Source organism: Episyrphus balteatus, chromosome 1 (genome assembly GCF_945859705.1).
Source record: "Episyrphus balteatus chromosome 1, idEpiBalt1.1, whole genome shotgun sequence".
NCBI classification, from domain to species: domain Eukaryota; kingdom Metazoa; phylum Arthropoda; class Insecta; order Diptera; family Syrphidae; genus Episyrphus; species Episyrphus balteatus.
Genome location: NC_079134.1, coordinates 37,130,213 through 37,154,676, shown reverse-complemented (window position 1 = coordinate 37,154,676; position 24,464 = coordinate 37,130,213). Strand labels below are relative to the sequence as shown.

Genomic DNA, 24,464 nt, shown 5'->3' with positions numbered 1-24,464 from the left:
CACTGTGGCCGGGAACCCAGTAATTCATATCTTAATAACATATCTTAATAACAAGAAGAACTCTTCTCAGAAAGTGAGAACATTAGAATGAGAATGAAGAACTTTACATATAAAAGCGTTTAAACATGTAATTGATTTATGAGTATTTTTTTATTTAATACTCATTTTAAGACCATGTGACCTAAACGCTACACCATTCCTTGGATTTCTTAACAAGAAGGATTCCATGCTCAGTAGTCCAGATCACCATGGGACCAATTACAGATTTACCTGTCACATCTAAAAAAATACCCTTTCACTTACCTACCTAATTTTTTTTTTATAAAAACTCTTTATTCTTGCTTTCTATCCCAGATTCAACGTTTTTACCAAATTTAATTAGGGTGACCCATCATTTTTGTTTTCACTAAAAAAAACAACCCTTTTAACTATGATATTCTTATAGACACTTTAGTTTCTTGTTTTTAATCTCAAAACTAACATAATTGCTAAACTTCAATAGATTACTACTAGCACCTATTACTCTTTTTTAAATATACCCATATTTTCTCTACATCTAAAAAAACACCCTTTGACATAAAAAAAATTTACAGACTTGTTATTCACATAGGAAAGACAACATTTTAAATAAATTTCTTAAGGGTAAAAAAAAAACACCCTTTTACTCAAGATAATTTTGTAGACTTTTTAAATTCTTAACTCTTACCTATAAGAAATGAACTTTTTCACCAAGTTTAAAAAATTAATCAAATGTACGTCAGATGTTACGATACCTTTCTCACACATAACTCAACCCATAAAAAAAAACACCCTTTCACCTAAAATATTTATTAGAAATTTAATGAATCTTTTGTCCCTAAAACCTTCATCCCGAATTTCATCAATGTATTTTGTTTTTTCACATAGGCTTCGATAATATTTACCTGTTGAAGTCAAAAAACAAGCACGTCTGTTTTTAATCGGCGATAAATTTTCTTAGAGCAATCGTATTGACTTTATTTTTGTTTACTATATTTTTGATCTTCACCCCCTCCCTCTTGTCCGCGAAAAAAAACACACTTCCACCAAATTTTTTCTGATAGACTTTTTTGATCCTTGGTTCTTATGCCAAAAGCAAACTTTTTTCCAATTTTTTTTTTACCGACTTCTGTATTCTTTTGTGTTTGTTACCTCATAACTTTGGATTGAGTGAACCAATTTTGATAATTCTAAAGCTGGTGGCTGCAATGTGGTCCCATTTCAAATTCGTTCTGTTTTGGCCATAGGAACTATTAGAAAAACCATAAAACCCAGTTTTGATCCATCGAAGTCGGTTTTGTTTTTTGATAAAAATGATTATATTTTATTTGTTGATTTTATGTACTATTTTACCTGTAATAAAACGATCCTTATTAACTTTGGTGAAGACACCACCTATTCCGTTTCTACCGTGTCCTGTAGTAGAACATCTTAAGTATGTATTTTTCTTAGCGTCCACCAAAAGTGATCTATTTTCTCCATTTTATTTCTTGACCGCACAAGATCTATCGACCATGAGAGGAGCTTCTGCATAAAAAAGTTCAATTTATCGCCAAACATCAGAAATAGACTCAAACATTCCGTTAAGTTGTAGCGATGTTTTCAAAATGGCTGACTTGGAAAAAGTAGGCGTTAAATAAGAATGAAAAATTGCTTTATTTCGGATCAATTGATTTTTTTATCGAAAGTTAAAAAAAAAATATAATACAGGTAGAATTTCAACTTATTTATTCAGACTCCTGAAGCATTCCCGGAAATGACGTTTTAAAAATATGTAATAAATTGTATTTTTGAGATTATGTAACAAAGGCTATTGAAAAAATAGTTCAAAGCAGCTTTAAGTACCAAGCAGTAGATAAATGTTCCCACAAAGAATGCAGCTATTAACACAAATGGAAACTACGAAAATATAAAACGGTTCAATAAGTACCTACATACCTACAATTTTTGCTTTTTTTTTAATCTGAGAAAGACGCATACTATTGGTCAACAAAGAAATTATGTTGTAAAAAATCATGTTCATATAAATAAAATATACATAACTCAGCAATAAATCGAGATTTTGTTCCGCAGTTATATGCGTTCGAAACAAAGAAAAACAATATTTGGTATGCAATAACTCAGCAACTAGACCACCAAGGAACTTTTGGTTTTCAGTTATGAATTGAGCTTTGTTATGATTTTTCTTTTGATGTACCCTTCGATGGATTTGGAGGAATTTTTTGAAAACTCCTATTTTTTAGGCAAGAGGTACCCCTTAGATTTTTTTCGAAACTCCGAAAAACCAGACTTCCAAGAAACTTCTGGATTTTTAAATAAAATTTCCAAAATACACTTTTTTTGATAACAAATTGGATTTTTTTTTAAACTTTTTTTATTTGGCTTAAGAATTTTTTGAAAAAAAAAAAAAATCAAAAAAATTATCTAAAATCGATTTGATTAAAGAAATGTTTGAAACGTTTGAAAAATTTATTTTGTTCAAAATTTTTTTAATCTCAAAAATTCTTTGTTATATAAGAAATCAAATAGCTCACTGGTTCACACAATGAAAATGTGTTTTCGTGAATTTAAAAACAATTTTGTATATATTTTTTTCACATTCATTATAAAATTTAAACTAAAATTAATTTAAAATTATTCTTATTATTTATCAAAAAAAAAAACTGATATATTTTTCTTTTGTATCTATTTTCTAGAAAGAAAAATAAATATAAATAAGGAAGTATGTGGAAGATAATTCTTGCTTGTGCAGTAATGCTTGGATCTGCCAATACATGTATAAATATATATATTTTTTTTTTAATAAAATCAAAAAATTAACATTTATGAATTTTTTTTTATTTTACTTCTAAAGCTCAACAAAAACGATACATCGATAACGGAAGAAATTACGCCCCAGATTACGGATTTGTTGATCCTTATGAATTTCATCAAAAACTAACTCAACAAATTATGGCCCAGCAAAATCATCAAAACAGGTAAACTCCCAATTTAAAGTTAAGTTAAATAATTTTGTTCTATAATCTATTGTACATATTTGGTGATTACAGCTTAATTTGAGTAAATGGGTTAAATAGACAAAAATACACTCAGAGAAAAGAATTCATTCAGAAGAAAATACTTTAGATATGTTACATATCACGCAAAAAAAAAATAACAAAAACAGCAATAATCTTTGTCAATTCATGGATAAGAATTTAGTTTACGTGACCTTTATAAAATATCTCTATAATTAAAGAGTTATAACTTTAGTAAAGAAAAAATAAAAAAAAGAAAAAAATAGAATTTCTCAAAAACAAAATATCTATGTAGTAGGCAAAATAATTTATTTATTGAAAACTTATTTTTATATTATAGGCCACGTATTGGTTTCGTGTAGAAAAAAAAATTCGATTTTTATTGATTCTAACAAAACTGTGTTTTTGTTTTTCTCAAAAATTCGGAGAACGGAAATATGGCGTTGCCGTTTTTCAAAAATTGACATAATTTTTACGTTCATATATTTCATCAAAGCATAAGTCAATTTTATTCAAAATTTACAGACATAATTTTGAAGTGTAAAATGTAAAATGAAATGAATTGTAAAATGTAAAAAAAAATTTCCAATAGATATTAAAGATAAAGTTACTTTGAACTACAAGAGCAAATACGTGCGACCCAGTCGTGCATAGCATTATTGGCTTTAGAACCTGATATATGAATTTGTTATTAAAAAAAAGTTAAAGATGACAAACCAAATATTTAAAATTTTACAAAACGACACCTTTTTGTTTAGCCCTTAAACCACTGACATTAAAATATAAGATATTTTTTTATAGGAATTTTGGTTCTTATATGACTTTAGGCTGAAAAATACGAATATGATGCCCTTTTATCCAAAAAATGTCACCTGGAAGCGCCAGGTGGAAAAAACGGAACACTGTCTGTAGACGGTCTTAGTGGTTAACTGTTAAGAAAATATAACAATTAAGAAATGATTCAAATCCAAAATAAATGTTTTATTCATTTCAAAATTACAAATTATTTTCTAAGAAATGTTTTAAAAAGTTCTTTAATTTTGAAAAAATGCAAATGCGTATGCATTTTGTACAAAATGTGTGTTTCGGACATTTTATACAATGTACAATTTTTTTTCGTTCAACATCTTAACCCACATAACCTTTCTTTACACGTTAAAACTTGTCGTTGAACGATATAATATTTTGTGAATTTGCTCAAATTTGTTTTTTGATAAACAGTCAGGTATAATAAGCCGAAACCCTTCTTCGCTCCAATGCTTCGATGTTGCAATATGGAAAAATGGACATACAAATCAAAACTCAAATATACCTTCCATGTTTGACAAACTGGAATTTTGTTTAAACTTTTTTTTTTATATCATCCCGATTTGTTACAAGGGATATCAAATCTATTAGACCGTGTCAGTGGAGAAGTATGAGAAACACTTAAAAGGTGTTTGAAGTTTTTTTTTTATTTCAGGCGGAAAATCAGCTTTCCCCCTAAACGCAAGTTCATTCCTCTATTGAAGCGACCAGCTGATGTCATAATTGAAAAGCTTGACCTTCTTCGGCGGGCAACGGTGACCGAGCAATATTTTTGGCTTAAACGGCGTTGCCACATCTGGTTGTTAGTCTTGCACATGCATATATTCTTATGTGTGCAATACTAACTAGCTCCATTGAAGCCACCAGCTGATGGCATAGTTGAAGGTCCTGAAGCTTCTTCAGTAGTTAACGGCGACGGAGTTCTTTTTCGACTCAAACGGAGTTGCCAAATTTGGTTCTTGATCTTGTTGCGTTCCTGCAGAAAAAGTTAGCTGGATTAGAGCTTCATCGTTTGTAACTTTTTTTTACAACTTCTCTTGACACTTGTGTTGATCCTTCAGTCAAATTCAAGCTGAGGTTGCTCACATTCTAAAAAAAATTAACAGCACAAATGACGAAGTGTCTATGAGCTGCAAGCAGTCACGAATTTGCTGTCTTCAGGTGAGAGCTCATTACAACTATAGTTTTTCGAAAACCTTGATATAATCTTCGGATTCACATCTGCGATTTCAACTATAGTTTTTCGAAAACCTTGATATAATCTTCGGATTCACATCTGCGATTTCTTCGTCATTGAAGGCAGATAGATTTACTTTTTTCCACCTATCACAAGCTTTGTTTCTATCACTCTGACGAGACATTATTATTTTACTGAAAAAAAAAGCATAAAAACTTTTGATTCTGGTAAACAAAACTAAGAACCAATAAAACATTGGTGGAAAATTTTGGACAATTTTTCACTGTTTAGCCACTAAGACCGCCTACAGACGGTCTTCACAAAAATTCGATTTTCACAAAAATTTTGTGTTTCACAAATCAAATAAAAAACAATATAGGAAAATATTATACCTCTTTTTTTACCAAAAAATTCCCGTGTTGATTGAACTATTGGAAAATATTTTTTTTAATAATTTAATTTGACCAAATTTTCCAATTAATTTGTACACCTTTTCGCATCAAATTCTTGATAGAATTGACTATATCTATAGAACTATTCTACCCATAAGCTTCAAGGTGGTACTGTTGTAGAGGTGAATTCAACCTGCATAAAACTTCTTTGGAGGTGGGTGCGGAAAAATTATTCAGTTAGAAGACAACTTGATTTAAACGAAGACCGTCTGTAGACGGTCTTAGGGGTTTAAGGGTTAGATATAGAAAAAAAAGTTAAGCATACGCCACAGTGACTCAACATAACATGTTCAGTTTATAAGTTGTGTACTGGGCTTTGCTATACTACTAATATAGATGCCATGGTATAAGACTATGCCACATGTTTGTCATAGAATGCAGTACAAGGGATAGAAAATAGGGTTAATTTGTATTTATTAAATCATGTTTAAATGAAAGAATTGTAAATATTGGATCAAGCTTTCTTATCTTAATTGCGTGCTTTTAGTTTCAATGAATCTCTTCTTCAATGGGTTTGAAACAACCAATAAATACAAGTTGGATTGGATGAATCTCACAAATCTAATGCTGGAGTGCTCCAGAACTCCGTTTTGTCTCCCATCCTCTTCATCATTCGTGTTAAAGTTTGCTAGCATTAATCTCTAGTCCCCATTTTTTGTAGAACCTTAGAGGATTGTGAAGTATTATAGTCCTATAACGTATGAGCTGCAATTTCAGGTGTTGGAGAAGTCAGTTCATAACATTGTTTTGGAAACTATCATCAACTTAACTTCATCACACAAATACAGTTTATGAAGAAGGTCTCAAATTATTTTTTGTTTTAAAATTTTATCATATGAGATTTAAACAGATTACATTTAATATTAAATAATAAATCATCTTATACATTATTTAGCTTAAAGCTCTAACTTCATTCTAATGCTTTGTATTATATACATAAAATGCTTATTAATTCAACTTATAGAGCAATTTCTTCTGTGTTTGCATCAAGTGATGCATCTGCATTTGCTGAAGCTTCTAATGTTCCTGATTTTGATGAGTATGTAAATATTGTAAATTTCTTTTTAAAACATCTTTTTTATATAAAAATATTATTTTATTTTAAAAATCAGAAAATAATAGAATATTTAATTAACTACATTTTAGACTTTTCCAAGAGCAATTCTCCCATCAACAAAGATTCTTTGATAATCTGCGACGTCAGTCTCAAGCAGCAGCTTATGGTGCATCAGGTGGCTCCGGATACGGATCTGGTTATGGAACTGGATATGGAACTCGATCTGGATCTGGTTCTGGATCCGGATCTGGTTATGGAACTAGATCAGGATCATCAAATTACGATTCTGGTAACTATGCACCAAACTATGCTTCAGCTAGTGGAAGTTATGGTCCGGGCGGTGGACGTCAAACTGCTTCAATTTACCCAGAGAATCCTGTAAGTTGATACACATACAAAAATATTAGGAATATTGTTAAGAATTTTATATTATGGTGTTTCTTTTATATTTTCAGAGCGTTCCCAATATCGATACTAGATTTTCAGACGATTCTGATACCGGAAATGGAGGTGGTAGTGGTGGTGGTGGTGGTGGCTACCGTGGTGTTTCTGTTAGTTCTTATTCAAGTTCATCTGATGTTAATGGCAAGAAGACTAATCAACGTGGTGCTTCAACTACAATTAATGATAATGGCAAAGTCACAACATATCGTGTTCATTCTTAGAGATGTCAAACTTTATATGATTTTATTCATTATTTTATGTTTGTGAAATGTCTATAAAATTTGCTTTAATAAATAAAATGTAACAAAAAAAGTTATTTAAAAGGTTATCATTTAGTCAAAAAAAAAAAAGACAATATTCAATAATAAATCATTATGGTGAACGAATTTTGTTGTCTTATATTTTGGAGCAAACTTATCAATTTGACCTCGATTTTAAATTGAAATTCAGAAAATGAGTTCTTCGAACTTACAATTTAAACAGGGCAGCCACTGTGCCATCTCACGGTTGGAAATAAATATGATAAACTGCAAGTAAAGCTAAAGTTTGACTATAATTTTAAAATTTTTATTTTTGGTAGGTTTTTTTTTTAGATGAACATTCACATAAAAATAAGATGAAGTTCACATTAAATTTAACTGAGTTTAAATGGAATCACCTTATTTTAAGCGGATATCACCTTATTTTAAGGTGACACTTTTTTCTGCGTGTATAGTCTTTTGTTTTAAAGTTATAATAAGGGATCGGATTTCCATGAAAATGCATATATTTTTTTTGGGAACACCTTGGAAGCAAAAAAACGAATTATGTATGTATACGAATCAGAAAATTTCCTTTAAAATGGCATCGTTAGTGCATATTTTTTACATAAAAAAATAAAACAAAAAAAATACAGACGAATTGAATACCTCCTCCTTTTTGGAAGTCGGTAAAAAAAATTATAAAATTATACACTTGAAAACAGATTTGATATTCTTTTTCATTCGTATTCATGCAATGGTGCATAATCCGGGTAAACCTGGTAAAATGGTAAATGTGCTAAACTAATGGCGTTTTTAATTGGCAATCTGGAAGCAAAAAAAAAAAAACAATCTGAATGCGTTCAATTGGGCACAACTGACAGTTCTGATTCTGAAAAAAAAGAGAATTTCTCTTCTGGTCTTAAAAACAGAATCAGAAGCAGAATCACACATTCATAGATTTAAATGTCAGATGTCACACTTGACCAATGTCATATTTGGCGCGAATACACATATATATTACACAGGTCAAACTCAACCAATACATTCACACCAAACTTCAGATTCTTTGGAAAAAAAAATAAAACTGTTCAATTGGGATTGCCAATTAAAAACGCCATAACTGTAAGACCCATACACAATTTTGACACTTTACCACGTTTACGGTTTACCAGATTTCCCAGAGTTTACACCGTTTCATGAATACCAATATATAAAAACATATTAAGTTTATTTGTTTTTATAGAATAATGTATTTCACAACCCCTCCAGTGTTTTCTTTCAAGGTTTTAATATATAATTTTCATCATCATTTCAAGTAACGCATAATTTTTTTAAAGAAAAATTTATAGTTTAGTAAATTATGTGGATATAAATGCATATTTTAAGTGTATACTTTCTATATTTTTATGAGCATATTTTAAGCGCATACTTGTCGTTTTTAAGTGCATGAAAATCCTACACCGAAAAAAAACCAATATCAATTTAACATTTTTTAAATATCAAATTAACGTTTTTAAATATCAACCAAAAAATGCTCTATAAAATGTGTTTATGATAATTAAAATATTAAAACAACATTTTTATTATCAGGATATCCACCTAAAATTAAAACAATGTCAAAATTATATTTTAATTGTCAAAGTGAAATTTTCACCATCCACCTTACATTAAAAAATGTCAAAATGATATGATATTATCAAAATTGATATTTTAATTGTTGGACGACTTTTGTCAGCTGTTATTATCAATTTTTTTTTCGGTTTTTTCCTAGTTTTTATAATAATAAAGAAACATTGAAACGAATTCGGAATTGACACATCTCATGTCGTTTTCCATTTGCTTTCGAGGTTTTGGTGTACCGGCAGCGTTTTTATATGAAAAAAAAAATCATGTGTGCTATTCACACGTGGTACCTATAAGTGAAACCTTAAAAAATAATCACCTTTAAATCCATTTTTTATGACAACTTATAATAAATAAAGCTTATTTTTTCAGCTCAAAATAATTATATCGACCATGTCTATACAACGGTACTTCCTAAACTGGTGACTGGTCATCGGCAACAGATCTCCACAGGTGTTTTGAGGAACTTTTCAAGTTTTTCAATTTAATATTGTGTAACTTTTCCAACCATTTTTTGGAAAATGAATTTTTTGAAAATGGATCGATAAATTTTTTTAAAAAGTCGTTTAAATGTTGATTAATATTGTTTTTGAAAATTGCAAACCACTTTTTTTTTTAATAATATAAAAAAAATTGTAGGGAAAGTGGGGGTTAGATCACTTATGGGGCAAGTCAATAATTGTTCTATAATATGTTGTAAGAAAAAACAGTAAAATTGGCAACACTTTCAACAAAAATAAATGGTTTTTGATTTGATCGATCATGTATGTAACCATTTTTGTGACATCATCTCGTCAAAGCTTGCTGAAAATATCAAAACCAATTCTCATATTTATAGTTTGGTACTTAAAGTTTCATCTTCAATAATAAAGATTTCAAGTATAAATTAATAACTTAATTCGTCATTGTAATTCTACATTTGATAACAATATGATTTGGTTTTAAAGGAATTAAACTGTTCCTTTATCAGCGTTTCAGATAGAGATGCCCGTGAACTAGTTACATCAACTTTAATATTTGTAAAAAAAATTTTTTTTCCAAACTTTAGTTGCTCTTATCATTTTATTTTTATTCAATGAAATTAGAAAAAGCTTCATGATGAGATTAATAAGGTTAAAATATATTTTTTGTTTAATTTGTTTAAATTCATTTCAACAAGCTTTTCCTCGATCTTAGCCATATAAATAGTGTTCATCATTGATTTTCTATATAAAAATATAAATTATAAAGGCACATGCTTTTATATATAATTTTTTTTTTTGCGTTATAATGATTTAAATCATTTAGATTAGCAGTGAGAGTATAAATTTGAACTGATAAACCTTATCATTATCTCTATAAATTTTATATACATACGAAATTTCCATTTTTTTTTTTCTTGATTCAAAATTAATAATTTCGTTGATTGGATTTTGGTCCATTTAAGAAAAAATATTAATTCAGTTGGTGGTTCATAATCAAATAAGTTACATCGAACAGCATTGGGATTTTGGATTGGTTTTTCTTGTTCGTTATTTTTAAAACTTCAAAAGTTAATATGAAGTATTTTATAGTATTAGCTTTGTGCTTGAGTGCTGCTGTGGCAGGTAATTTAACAAACAAAAAATATATAAGTGAAAGTTTTATCAAAATTTATCAACGGTGAATGCTTGTGGAAAAAGGATATTAAAAATATTTAAAAATAAAAAAATTACAATTTTTTACGTAGTAAATTGTTTTACTTCCAAATTTCATCATATCAAGGTCTTGACTATAATAAAACTTTTAACGAAAAATATGGAGTTAATTTTTACTCAAATAACAGTTATTATAAAATGTGAATGTGAATTATAAGGTAAATTTAACCTAATTAGAAAACTCAGTACATACCCCTGTTTTGTTTCGGGCAAAGACCAGGGCCCTATTGCACCAATCCCTTTGCACTTTGCATTTTGCAACTTTGCAAAATAAATACTTTTTTGCAAAGTAAAAGTGCAAAGTGTTTCACCAAAAATTAAAAGTTCCCGACTTCTTTGCAATTTCTTAATGTTTTTTTTTTTTTTGCAAAGCAAAAAGTGCGGGCGTTGCACCAACTAAAAATGGAACTTTGCGTAATTTGAAAATTTGCAAAGTAAAGCAGTTAATAGAAATGTGAAATTTTATTGCACTTTACTTTATCATTTGTTATTTTTTTGGTTACAGTTACTTAGACTATACTATTCATCTTCAAAAAGTCATTCAAAGCGATTCATTTTAAATTATCATTTAGTATACCCGAGCTTTACACGAGAAATGGCCATCCGTAAATGAAATTTTGTCTTTGCATATTAATGCAAAACTTTGCAGAATTTGAAATGGAAAGTGCAAAGTTTTTTTGTTTGGTGCAACGCAATCAAAGAATTCTTTGCAAATTGGCAAAACTTTGCACTTTCTAGAAAAGTAATTTGTGCTTTGCAAATTTGTGGTTGGTGCAACAAAATTTGCAAAGAAGGAATTTTTGTTTTACTTTTCAAAAAAAAATAATTTCCTCTTTGCAAATTGGAGTTTGGTGCAACAGAATTTGCAAAGTTGCAAAATGCAAAGTGGTTGGTGCAAACGGGACTAAAAAGTTAGTCAAGTTTCGGGTTTCTTATTAGTACATAGAGCGGTCACTTGACTATATAAAAAATCTGACTCCTTGGAATCTTGGAAATTTTGTTCTAGATCAAGTTCAAAAATTTTTAAATTTGAAATTTGAACTGAGCTAATGAGCGAAATTATCTCATTTAGGCTGCATTGAAAGTGTCAACAAAAAATAAATTTTTAATGTGTAATTTTATATGTGTAACGTTAAACGATATTGACAAAAAATATTTAAAATTTTCGTGTTGATAACTGGGGTCGAATTACGGCACACGATTACGATCATACGTTAACGTTTTGACTATTTCTGTCTCTATTTACTTATTAAAAAATGATAGGGACACATAGCAACCATCCGTTAACGAACGTATGCCGTAATTCGATCCCTGTTTTCACTATAGTCCAAATGAGATATAATTTCGCAAATTAGGTCAGTTTAAATTTCATATTAAAATTTTTTAACAATACGATTTAACATTCGAAATTGGGCTAAAGTAAAAACAGGCTATAAAGCTTTTCCTCCAGTTTTGGATTAATAATGTTAACTGAGCAAATCCTAAAGTAAAAATTCGCTGTTATATCACAAATTCCATTCAAATCGGAAATTTTTTACGATTCCCAAACAAAGAAAAAAATAACCAAAAAATCCGACCGTAAAGACGATTTGTATAAAAATTTCCAAAACGTACGAATCCGTGATTTTTTCTTCGGGAATCGTTTCAAATTTCCGATACGAATGGAATTAACAAATTGAGCTTTTTAAGAATTCTAAAGATCAAGGCAGAATTAGGGTCACTTATTGACATTTAAAGTCTCTGCCTAGCACAATAAACAATGTTTTCGTATGAAAAAACGCCAACGAAACTGATTTGTTTGTGCGGAGACTCCTATAAAACGCTGTGTAACTAAAATTCTACACCTGAACCCAAACAAATATTAAACAACTAATTCCAATCCCAAAATGAAAAAAAGATCGAACTGTAGCTTAGAAGCTTTTGTTGGGTTTACCCAAAAAATTTGATAATTTTACCCCAGAATCGAAAATAAGTAGGAGGTGCCTATTCATGAAAAAAATATCAAGTGATTATTGTGAATAAGAACTTTTTCCCAAAATTCATGACATTCGGGTTCACCACTGATAAGATAGCTGAGTCGAATAAATTTTTGAATATATTTAGCAATTGATAAAAAATTTTTTAAATCATCATTGTTGCAAACCATTTTTTTAAAATTATTTATTTTTAGATTTTCCAACAGACCTTCATTCGAGGTATGTATGTTTTTAATTTTTTCTTTATTTTATTTTTTTTTTTTAAGCTTAAAACTATTTTTGAAGTTATACTTCTTTTGGCGCGTTATACAAGATCAAATTGACATTTTAGCGGCCATTTTGAAACTTTTATATAGGTTTTTTTTGAAATGTCACTTAGACATTAGATCTGTTTAATTTTTTATTTGCCACTAGTAAATAAATTCTGTTTGTTTACCCATTCGGTTTTAATAAATCAATAATAAAGAAGTATAACTTGTAAACTTGTATTTTATTTAAATTAAATAAAATTAATAACAATTTAATTTTAATTTTAATATTTTCAAATGAATGACGAATCTTTACTTGAGTAATAACAAAAAATAATCGAATTATTTTTAGAGTTAATTCGATTCGTGATATGTAAGTACCAGGAAACCCCATTTTGGTTAGTTTTGTTATAAAAAAATTTTAAACAAAATTTCCTAATTGGCATTTATGGTACACCCAGAAAAAAAAATAAACAAAAATTCAAAAAATTGGCAAACAAAAAATATTAAATTTATTGATTTTTCCTTTAATTAATAAATTATTTTATTTTTTACTTAAGTCACTATTCACAACACTCACAAACTGTAGGTGATGCTAAAAGGATTGTCAATGAGAGATTAGGAGGTGGATATCTTTCTAGTTCAGATGCTGGGTAGGTTTACTTATATTTCTGTCCAAATTGTTCGAAAATACTCATGGACGACATTTTAGTCAACAACAACTCCAATCATCATTGGAAGATGTCGACTCATATGGCGTTGGAACTGTAGGAGCAAGTGGTTTGAGCTCAAGAGGTTCTTCCTCATCCTACAACAGCGCTAGTAGCAGCAGTCAATCTGACACCCAACAAGTTCTGCAAGATGAATATTTAAATGCTGGCGTTGCCGTCGGTGCTGGTGCTGGATCAGCATCATCATTCAACACAGAATACAGCTCATCACAAAATGCTGGCGCGGGACCAATTGTCATTCCCGTTAGTGCTGGTGTAGGTGGTTCTGAGAGTTTTTCAGAACAATCAGAAAGACGTGTCGAAGGCGGAAGTTCTCCAGTGGTTATCACATCTCCTGTTGTAGGAGGTTCCGAATCGTACTCGCGTCACCATGAATCGCGAGTTCAAAGTCAGGCTGCACCAGTTTACGTGAGTGGACCGTCAGGAGGTGCAGAAAGCTACTCCCACCATGAAGAACGTCGTGTTCAAAACCAGGCTGCTCCTGTCTATGTAGCTCCAGCTGGAGGTTCAGAAAGCTACTCCCACCATGAGGAACGTCGTGTTCAAAATCAAGCTGCTCCTGTCTACGTTGCTCCATCTGGAGGCTCAGAAAGCTACACCCACCATGAAGAACGTCGTGTCCAAAATCAAGCTGCTCCTATCTATGTAGCTCCATCTGGAGGCGCAGAAAGTTACTCCCACCATGAAGAACGTCGTGTCCAAAATCAAGCTGCTCCAGTGTACATTAGCTCACCTGTTGGTGGATCAGAGAGCTACACCCATCATCGAGAACAACGTATTCAGCAAGCTGCAATTCCAACTGTCTATACTCCAAGTGGTGCCTCTGAAAGCTACACCCACCATCGTTCACAACGTATTCAAAGTCAACCATCAATCATCTACTCATCTCCCAGTGGTACCTCAGAGAGTTACTCACACCGAAGTGAGAAAGTAGTCAAGGCTCAGCCTGTTCCCCTATATATTGCTCCATCTACCGGATCGGAAAGTTACTCGCAGATGAGGAAATTCTCTTCTCAATCTCAAGCAGCTCCTTTGGCTATAGTTCCATCAGTTGGACTAAGCTCACACTCATCTCTACTCAACAGCCATTCACAGACTGTGCCCGGAGTCACTTACTTCCCCAGTGAAAACTCCTACAGTCGATTATCGGAGAGCATTGCAAACAGTCAAATTGCTCCAACTTACAGCACCATTATTACACCAGGTGGCGGTGCTTCTGAATACAGTTACACTCACAAAAGCTCAAAGTCTCAAGCTCGCCCAAGTGTTATTTACACAGCTCCAGCTTTGAATTCTCATTCTAGTTACACTTCGTCTCAGTCTTCAAGAAATGCCGGTTCCAATTTGGTTCCCATTGTAACTGGTTTGGGTGCATCTAGTTCTTTAGTTGATGCCAATAGTTTGTACGCTACAAATAGCCTTAATAGTGCTTTGGTTGTTCCAACTACTTCCACCTTTGGTTCTCACTCATCGATCTTTGATTCTGGATTACAAACATCATCTGGTCTAGGACGCTATATGACCGAATCGGAACGTTTGGCCAGGTTACAAGCTCAAGACGTTGGTTTCGGAGGATTCCGTACTGGAAGTTCACAATTGAATTTGGATGGAACTAGCTCATTTGGTGGTCTAGGATCAGGTAATTTGCTGGTTGGAGACGGTGGTAGTGGTTACCGTACTAAATCATGGGAAAAGAGTTCGAAATGGGCTTCTGGTACTCAGGTAATGAGTTGAATGTTGTTTTGTAAAGATAAGTCTTTTATTGTTTTTTTTTTTTTTGTATAGTTCGGTTCTGATGGAAGACCAAACAACTACAATCTGCTCTCAACAGCTGAGTCTGAAAATCATGATATCAATGGTAGACAAGCTGGTTACAAAGCTGCTACTACTACTCTGGATGATAATGGAAAAGTCAGCACCTACAGCATTCATTCATAAGAGAAATATAGGATTTATATTGCAGTGTAAATTTATTCAAGTTTTAAAGACTTTATTTTGTTAAAATTAAAAACAATTTAATTAATTTTGTTTTTTTTTTACAAATTCAGCAGCATTGTTTTTGCTTCGGCATTTTTTGTTGGGCTGCCTATAGCTACAGGGAAATTCTCTATGCGCTTAGCACCCGACAAACAATTTTGGTTCTATAAAGCTTTACAGATGCAATTGTTGCTTCTGTAAAGCATTATAGAAGCAAAATTGTTAGTAGGACAGCTTTGATCGGTCCCCCCCCCCCCCCCCCCCTATCGCTACGCCACTGCCCATAGATACTAAAACATAGCCTTTTTAAAACAACACTTTTTAGAGTTTTTGTTCAATTTATTGTTAGTTTTAAACATTTGAAAACTCTCGAAAAAAGACTCGACACTGTTGCTTTGTAAAGCTAATATTATGAGTCCTATTGGTCGGATATTCAAGATTGATTTTTCAAGCTCAGGGAAAACGACAGAATATGATTAAAATGAAAATATAATTAAATTTTTACTTAAAACAATACTATCATTGCAATATCTAACATTCTTAATGCAATATAGCGAAACGTCCAAAGTAAAAGTTTTACCTAAGGTATATCCTTCATTTGATACAAATTTCATTAATGGCCGCGAAACCTCCAAAATGCTCATCCTCTTTTCCCAATTTTTGCAAAAAGTGGCATTTGTAAATGTGTCAAAATTTTGAATGGATTGGACGCTTAGTTTACCATATTTACCATTTTACCAGGTTTAAATTGTACGTTGCTAATTTGAAACGAAATTTTTGGAGAAGTCTCAGTTGAAAAATATTGACAAATTGCAGAACATATAAATTATAAGAAGGAGAAAAAATAAAAAGTGAGAGAGGAGAAATAAAAGGAGGAGAAATTAAAAGAAATGAAATTGTGTTGCATTTAAATTGACTTTTGTTTTAATGTTAACTTATTTTCATAAGCCAGGTTTATGCGAAGAACTAGGTTGGTACTATTTGTTTAAAAGAGAAATATTTTAAAATTTACACCAATTTTAATTGTTTTTATAAATTTTATTTTAACTATTTAAAACAAAATAAATAATTACAATAACGCACTTGAGAATTTTTGAGTGCGAATAAAAATCAAACACTTCCCCATTATCTTCATTATAGTATAACACTTTAAGCACTTACCAACAACATTATAGTGTGACACTATGTGACACTATACAAAACTCTAGAGAAGCTTTATACAATGCTTATAGTAAATTTTTCATCGCACCTATAATCTTACTATAAGAGACTCCTAAGAATGTTCTTAGAAGAATTATAACAGCGTTAACTGTTAATTTTTCTAACCGTAGGTAGATTTATAGGTGCGAATAGCACTTTGGGTTCAAAACTCAGGCCATGTTGGAATTGGGTTAAAATGTTGGCTAAATTTTCTACCACGATTAAATTTTGACGTTTTATTAAAAAAGGGATCAAATTTATTTTGTTGCTGTGTGAATTGAGTTAAGCCAGAACTATAATTGAAGGATGTAGTCGGAAGCTAATGTCAATTGTTGTTGTTTTCTTTTGCCTTTTCGATAAGTTTTAAGGCTTGGCCACACCGAAGGGTACGCGATAGCGGTACGGGTAGCGGCAACGATATTTGTACTAAAAAAATTCCACACCTGAACGTTGATGTGTCAGTTTGGAATTTTGTTCATACAAATACCCTCACCGCTACCCGTACCGCTACCGCATACCCTCCAGTGTGGCCAAGCCTTTAATCCGTCGAGTGCGGTTGCGAGCGCTGTTCCCCTCGGATTCATCCGACGCTTCAGTCAATTATAGTTCTGTTTGCTCACTATTTGCTTTTTGTAATTTCTCGGAAAATTATAAAATTACAAAAAACTACAAAGAATTATAAGTTGTTATTTTTTTTATGAAAGAAAACATAAATGTAATACATATATTTAAGAAAAGTTCTGCCCATTAACCTTATTTTTCTTTCTTATTTCTCTTTTCATAACACTCCAAAAACTATTTCCATCTGATTTTGTTTGATATTTTCCGGTGTGGGAAAATGGACAGCTTAAATTTAATCGTAACAAAATTAAAACACGCAAAATGCGATATAAACGTTTTGACCCAAACTAGCATTACTGTGCTTGCTTTCAGAAAAGAGAAAAATGGATTGTCTCTCTTTTACATTTCTTAAAATATCAACGCATTATAACAAAAATAATTTCAAAATGTCGTCTCAAATTTTAACCTGCTCCGCAGCTGGATAAATTTTAAAAAACATTTTATTTACCACGCTAGTGTCAAAATTTAACCAAACGTAAATTTTAACCAACATTTTAACACAATTCGCACACGATCTCAGAAGCAAAACTGTTAGTTCGGATAGGCAATTCAGTTTAAAAATTTGTAAACAAACAGATTTATCAAGGTCGGTAGTTCGTCTTTTTGCCGCAAATTTAAATACTGGCGCTGATTCGATAGAGGGATATTGTTGTTTGTTTTTAATTTGCAAACAGTTATTTTGCCGATTTATGCACATTGTTATTATTATAGATAAATTTTTGCTGCGTCTTGTGTTTTTTCCTTAAAAAAAGGACGCCAAAAGGATTTAACTTTTTATTGGTAAGTTATTTTCCATTTTTAAAATGTTGGTCATAAATAAAAATAAAATAATTTTCCATCTTTAGCTATATAATAATGGAATCTTCAAATTCATCTTCATCCGATAAGGAAACAACAATAATTTTCGAAAACAATCAACATGCAACAAGTATTACTGAAAAGTTGAAAATTTTCTATGAAGAAGAGAAATTCTTCGATGTTGTTCTCTTGGCTGGTCAAGATTCTATCAAAATTCGAGCTCACAAAATGATTTTGTCAGCTTTTAGTGAGTATTTTTTGGAAATATTTCAAAACATCTCCACGATTTCAAAGATCAACGAAGTAAATGTTAAAGAAATCGAATCTTCGACTTTTAAATTGATTATAAATTACATGTGTTCGGGTTCAATTGAACTGAGTCTTGAAAAGATTGAGACTATTTTGAGAGGTGCAGTATTTCTTAAAATGAAACACCTTGTTGATGGGTGCTGTGATTTTATGCAAAAAAATTTAAATAATGGTAATTGTTTGCAATGGCTGCGATTGGCAAAAGAACTGAGTTTATCTGAACTCATACAAAAATCATTTAACTTTATTTATTCGCATTTTAAAGAAGTAACTGAAGGAAATGAGTTTTTGCTTTTGAATGAAATTGAACTCAAAGATATTCTTTTTCACAACAATTCTTATAAAGACTTGGAGGAGCGAGTATTTCTCGGATTGATTGCTTGGATTGAACATGAAAAATCTGAGCGACAACATCTTTTATTTGAATTGCTCTCGTTGGTTCGCTATCAGTTTCTTACACCAAAATTTATTATCGAAAACATCAATTCGGTAAGTGAAAATATTGAGAACTATAAATTGATTCATCGTTGGCTTCGATTCCATTTGTCGCCGGCGACTAGGACAGAAGAAGAGAAAAAAATAAATTTTGTTTATAAAACAAGCACTGGACTAAATTTAAACTCAAAAGTCAGTGAATTTGCAGTGATTCATTTAAACGAAGCTTATGAAGCTGAGATAAGAAGCTACAATCAAACATCGCAGAAATGGTCTTTGGAAAAACGATCAATGCCTCTTTCAGCAAAAAAAAGGATATATAGCTCGATTGTAATTGATGAAAAACTATTTTTCGTTGGAGGGTTATTCAATGGAGAAACAAAGAAAAGTGTTGAATGTTTAGATTTGAAAACTTTAAATTGGTCTGAGTTGCCTCTGATGCGAGTTGCTAGACTGGACAGTCAGTTGGCAAATTTAAATGGACATTTATGTGCCTTCGGTGGCTATGAGGACTGGGATCGTAAAAAGTTTATTGATTCGGCGGAGATTTTCAATTTCTCTACAAAAAAATGGACTGATTTGCAACCACTTCTTAAGCCAAATGCAAGACAAAGAATTGTTGGTCATAACGGTATTTTGTACATTTTTGATTTTCATTACGGCTGTTTGCAATGTTATGATGTCTCCACCGATCAATGGACTTCAAAAAAACTACCCATCGATGATGTTAAAGAAGAATTTCGTACTACTGGGGTCGATAATTTCTTGTATTGTATTATTGGTGGAAAATTAGAATCAAACAAGCAATGGATTTGCTATAAGAAGCTTACAATTAAACGATATGATTTAACTAACGATACCTGGTGTGAGGTGGATGTTTTACAAAAAGATGGATACATTGGACAAATGGTCACAATTATTGGAAATAAAATTTTGTTTATCAACGGAAATCACAATATCACAGAGTATGATCTTGGAACTAAAAAAATAATTGATATCTCTGCATCGGCATGTTATTATTATCGTGCTTATATTTTTCCTTTAAAATTATGTTTTGAATAAGTTATTATTTCGATACACTGAAAATAATTTTGTTTGTTTATGTGTTTTTTTTTTTTTTTAATCAATGAATTTGTCTACATACGTTATTTTTTGTTAAAATAAATAATATAAACTTTGAAATTATGTTTTTTTTTTTGTAATTTTTATTCTAAAACCATGTGGCCTAGTTATGGAATACGAAGTAGATCGTTTAAGATTCTGTATCTACTTTTCAACTCGCCTCGAATTGTTCAATTATTGAATTCGAAGCGAATATTTCCAATATTTCAGCCAAATGACTGCTGGATTCATAAGATTTTTTTAGCAATGGGCACTTTCAGGAAATATTAGGGACTTAGATATTTAGCCAACGTCATTTTCTGAACGGAAATTTGAGTAAATTGACTAAATAGCCCAGGGAAATTAGTAATTTAAATCGCATTTTTCGCGGGACAAAATTTTTTTCATGGAATGTGTTCGGGTGGTTGTCCTTATCATAAAAGTCAATTTGTTGGGATAATTGGAGGTTGGGAACAGCCGCCATCTTGGAAAAGAGATTGGTATCGTTTTTATTGAATAGCTCCATTGTTATTCATTTTAACAAAAAATGACAAAGGTAAGACTTATTAACAATAAAATTATCTAAGAAATGATATACAAAACAATTCCGTGAGTTGATTAAATAAAATTTTATAGCTGGTCAAAGTGCGGGTTTGTATCGCAAGGTTGGGACAAAATGACATTTTTTCATATATCTGACGAACTTTTGATTTGTTTGGATAATTCTTCATAAATGAATTGTAGTACTTATAATTACCTATAAAATGAGCCCACAATTGTTATTGTCACCATCGTATTGTAGAAGTAATCTAACTCCGAATCTCTCCATGTACTAGTCAAAAGTAAGAAAAAAGCTGTTTTTTTGGTAGTAGGTCGAGAAAATTTTGGGAGTAGAGGTATAACCAAAATATAAGTACGCAGTTTTGCAGCCATACGCGTGTTAATGTCGATTTCAAAGGTCTGACAACTCTAATTTTGTGCTTTATACGGTTTTTGGGGGGGTAAATAACGTAAGTTTTCCAGTTAATGTGAATGGGCTAAATTTATACTATTTGAAATTATAAATATACAAGCTGATGCTCTATTATTTTTCCTAAATCTGAACACCCCAATCTTGAGGATGTGACCAATAGAACTATATATAGGCCGTTTATACGATTATGTTTTAGAAGCTTTTTTTGTTTAGATTTTTGTTTGTTTATTTGAATTGAAAAGCCTGATATGGTTAGTTAAAAAAGCTTATATCGTGAGTTCTATTAACCCCATAGCCGAGATTGAATTGTCCAGATTTAGGAAAAATAATAGAGCATCAGCTTGTATATTTATAATTTCAAATAGTATAAATTTAGCCCATTCACATTAACTGGAAAACTTACGTTATTTAACCCCCCAAAAACCGTATAAAGCACAAAATTAGAGTTGTCAGACCTTCCAAATCGACATTAACACGCGTATGGCTGCAAAACTGCGTACTTATATTTTGGTTATACCTCTACTCCCAAAGTTTTCTCGACCTACTACCAAAAAAACAGCTTTTTTCTTACTTTTCACTAGTACATGGAGAGATTCGGAGTTAGATTACTTCTACAATACGATGGTGACAATAACGATTGTGGGCTCATTTTATAGGTAATTATAAGTTCTACAATTCATTCTTGAAGAATTATCCAAACAAATCAAAAGTTCGTCAGATATATGAAAAAATGTCATTTTGTCCCAACCTTGCGATACAAACCCGCACTTTGACCAACTATAAAATTTTATTTAATCAACTCACGGAATTGTTTTGTATATCATTTCTTAGATAATTTTATTGTTAATAAGTCTTACCTTTGTCATTTTTTGGTAAAATGAATAGGAAAATGGAGCTATTCAATTAAAACGATACCAATCTCTTTTCCAAGATGGCGGCTGTTCCCAACCTCCAATTATGCCAACAAATTGACTTTTATGATAAGGACAACCACCCGAACACATTTCATGAAAAAAATTTTGTCCCGCGAAAAATGCGATTTCATGCCCATATTTTGACTAATTTCCCTGAGCTAAAATTAGTTTGGAAAAAAAACTTTACTTTCTTTAATAAATAAATAATATTAATTATAACCGATAATGCACTTTTTACTCGTTTTTCACACAAATATCAACAAATATCCGTCATGTTGACAAAAAAAAAACTTTTCTAAATTTCTGCCTAGCTTTCCAGTCAGCTTTCCAATAAAAGTACCTAACTTGGAAGGATTTTTTTTTATAGAGACCGAGAAATTACCTAAATATTTTAGTACCTAACGTTTCTGAACCTGTCCAATATCTATGAAAACAGGTACCGCTTTTCTTTAGCTCGGAATTAAAATGATTAATAATTGTAATTTATGTATGCAGAAAGTATGAAATATAATAACATACATATTTCAGGAAAAAAAAAAATACCCGGGAAGCTATTTCCTTCAGTGAACTTCCACGAATTCATTGTTTTTATTTTTTTTGTACCTTAAGCCTGAACTACATCAAAACACAAAGTCAGAAAAGTACAAAAAAGTAAAAAAGCTCAAAATATAAAAATCACATGTATATTTACCTGACATCTATTGGAAAAAAATTAATTAAAAAAGCTCTTTTGTTTTTGAAGTTTTAAATTTCAAATAAAAAATAAATCTCAAATCAATTAAAATCATTTAAAAAAAACTTGAATTGAATTCCGACTCAACAAAATGGTAAGAGAATTAAAATAATAATGCACAGATTATTATTTAACATTGACTAAAAATATTTTCAAGGAAAACGAATTAAATAGGTTACAAAATGCGGCAAATCGCATTTTAAATATAGTGCAAGTTGTTGACGCATTTGAAAATGCGACGAGCTCTAAGCGAAGGTGGTCGGTTCATCCAATTAATCAAAACCGTGTTAACCAAGGTGACTTTGTTAACTTGTTACAAGAAATTCTTGAGTACGACGAAGAAAAGTTCTTCAATTATACAAGAATGGAAGTTCCCCAATTCAACTATCTGCTTAACTTAGTTGAACCTCATTTGACCAAATTCAGCAATAGGTTAGGGCTTCCGGTTGCATTGCGCTTATTTGTAACCTTGAGGTATATTTTATAATGTATACATTTAATTAATAATTGTGTTAAGGGAAACATTGCTTATAGGTTTCTTTCAACAGGGGATAGTAACAGTTCTTTGGCCTATGCGTATCGCATAGGTAAATCAACTGTACAAGCTATAATTCCGGAAGTGTGTGAAGTTCTGTGGACCGTACTAAAGCCAATATATTTGCCAAAAAAAACACAAAGTGGTTGGCTGCAAGATGCACATGATTTCCATCAAACCTGGAATTTTCCACATTGTTTGGGTGCAGTGGATGGAAAGCATATTTCCATTCAAGCACCAAGAAAAAGTGGATCGCTGTACTTTGACTATAAGAAACATTACAGCATGGTATTACTGGCAGTTGCAGATGCCAATTACAAATTCACCTACGTGGATTTTGGGGCGTTTGGTTCACAGAGCGATTCTGGTATATTTACAAATAGTACTTTTGGAATGCTTTTGGAAAGGGATCAAATGAATTTTCCAAGTTCTTCTCCTTTACCTGGAGGTAAAAAAATGTAAAATTAACTTATTAAAGGTTTTAAAAGATTATCTTATCTTTTTAAAGATATTTTCTTTCTTCAAAATAATAAGACTTTATATTTGTTTTTATAGAAACTTTGAATTTGCCATATTTTATGGTGGGAGACGAAGCTTTTCCACTAAAAAATTATTTGATTACACCAGTGGAAGGTATTTGGAAGACAGTAAATCTTATTTTAATAAGAGACTTTCTAGAGCACGCCGCGTAGTAGAAAATGCGTTTGGCATATTAGCTTCTAGATGGAGGATATATCAACGTACTATTATAGCTAAACCAAATACTGTTGACAAAATTATAAAGGCCACTGTTGTTTTACATAACATGCTATGTGAAAGCAGCAAGCACAAATATGCCCCAAGTGCTTTTGTCGACAGACAGCATGAAATGGATGGCATTTGGATTGATGGAACCTGGAGAGCTAATGTAGGTTCATCACAACTGAACAGAATTCCTGCAACATTACGCTTGGGTCCGAGAAACTCCACAGAAACGGCTTTAAATTATAGAGAGTATCTTAAAGAATGGATAGGTATATAATAACTAAATAAATAAAAAAGCCATAAACTGTTATTATTGAGATTTATTTAAGTTCTATGAAAGGCAAAACAAAAAGTACCTAAATATTACAGGTTTTTAATCTATTTCAACTTAAACTCCCAGAAGATATCTAACACTTTTTTTATAAATTGTGTTTTTACGATAGGGTCCATCTCAACCGCTTCTTTAGCCATGTAATCAAAGATTTTGAAGTGGTTTGTTCTCATGTCTTCTGGTTCAGATACCGACTGCGATTTTGGTTGTGAAACACTTTCAACTATTTTTCTTATAGCTTCTCGACTCTCTTCATATAATGCTTCCCGGATTTTGTTAGCGGATTTTGAATTGTTTGGTGGACACCTTTCGTTGTCTGTTTGAG

General features: G+C 31.3%; 4 protein-coding genes across 10 annotated transcripts in view; all 4 read left to right on the top strand.

Moving 5' to 3' along the window:
• LOC129907024 (RNA-binding protein FUS) overlaps positions 1-24,464 on the top strand; it is a 101,663-nt gene that overhangs the window by 2,712 nt on the left and 74,487 nt on the right. For 4 of the 6 annotated variants that reach the window (XM_055983057.1, XM_055983059.1, XM_055983060.1 and 1 more), the window contains exons 2-6: positions 2,715-2,794; positions 2,873-2,996; positions 6,436-6,510; positions 6,618-6,906; positions 6,984-7,281. In XM_055983057.1, the coding sequence (XP_055839032.1) occupies positions 2,743-2,794; positions 2,873-2,996; positions 6,436-6,510; positions 6,618-6,906; positions 6,984-7,193 (750 nt within the window). In that variant the 5' untranslated portion in view covers positions 2,715-2,742 and the 3' untranslated portion in view covers positions 7,194-7,281. Of the gene's footprint in view, positions 1-2,714; positions 2,795-2,872; positions 2,997-6,435; positions 6,511-6,617; positions 6,907-6,983; positions 7,286-24,464 lie in introns of those variants that run through there. The other 2 variants (XM_055983058.1, XM_055983062.1) reach the window with 2 other exon arrangements.
• On the top strand, positions 10,265-15,492 carry LOC129907017 (uncharacterized). Of its 2 annotated transcripts, XM_055983050.1 has the most exons (6): positions 10,265-10,423; positions 12,684-12,708; positions 13,090-13,110; positions 13,298-13,390; positions 13,450-15,190; positions 15,254-15,492. In XM_055983050.1, exons 1-6 carry the CDS (start codon positions 10,375-10,377, stop codon positions 15,404-15,406), a joined length of 2,082 nt encoding a protein of 693 aa, XP_055839025.1. In that variant the 5' UTR covers positions 10,265-10,374; the 3' UTR covers positions 15,407-15,492. The 2 variants fall into 2 exon arrangements, with proteins under 2 accessions (XP_055839025.1, XP_055839026.1); XM_055983051.1 differs by lacking the exon at positions 13,090-13,110.
• Positions 17,927-19,990, top strand: LOC129907019 (kelch-like protein 5). The gene is made up of 2 exons (XM_055983052.1): positions 17,927-18,046; positions 18,112-19,990. Exon 2 carries the CDS (start codon positions 18,122-18,124, stop codon positions 19,868-19,870), a length of 1,749 nt encoding a protein of 582 aa, XP_055839027.1. The 5' UTR covers positions 17,927-18,046; positions 18,112-18,121; the 3' UTR covers positions 19,871-19,990.
• LOC129914792 (uncharacterized) lies at positions 22,538-23,756 on the top strand. Its single transcript, XM_055994226.1, has 4 exons — positions 22,538-22,623; positions 22,687-23,003; positions 23,064-23,512; positions 23,620-23,756. The coding sequence occupies exons 1-4, from the start codon at positions 22,621-22,623 to the stop codon at positions 23,754-23,756; spliced, it is 906 nt and encodes a 301-aa protein (XP_055850201.1). The 5' UTR covers positions 22,538-22,620.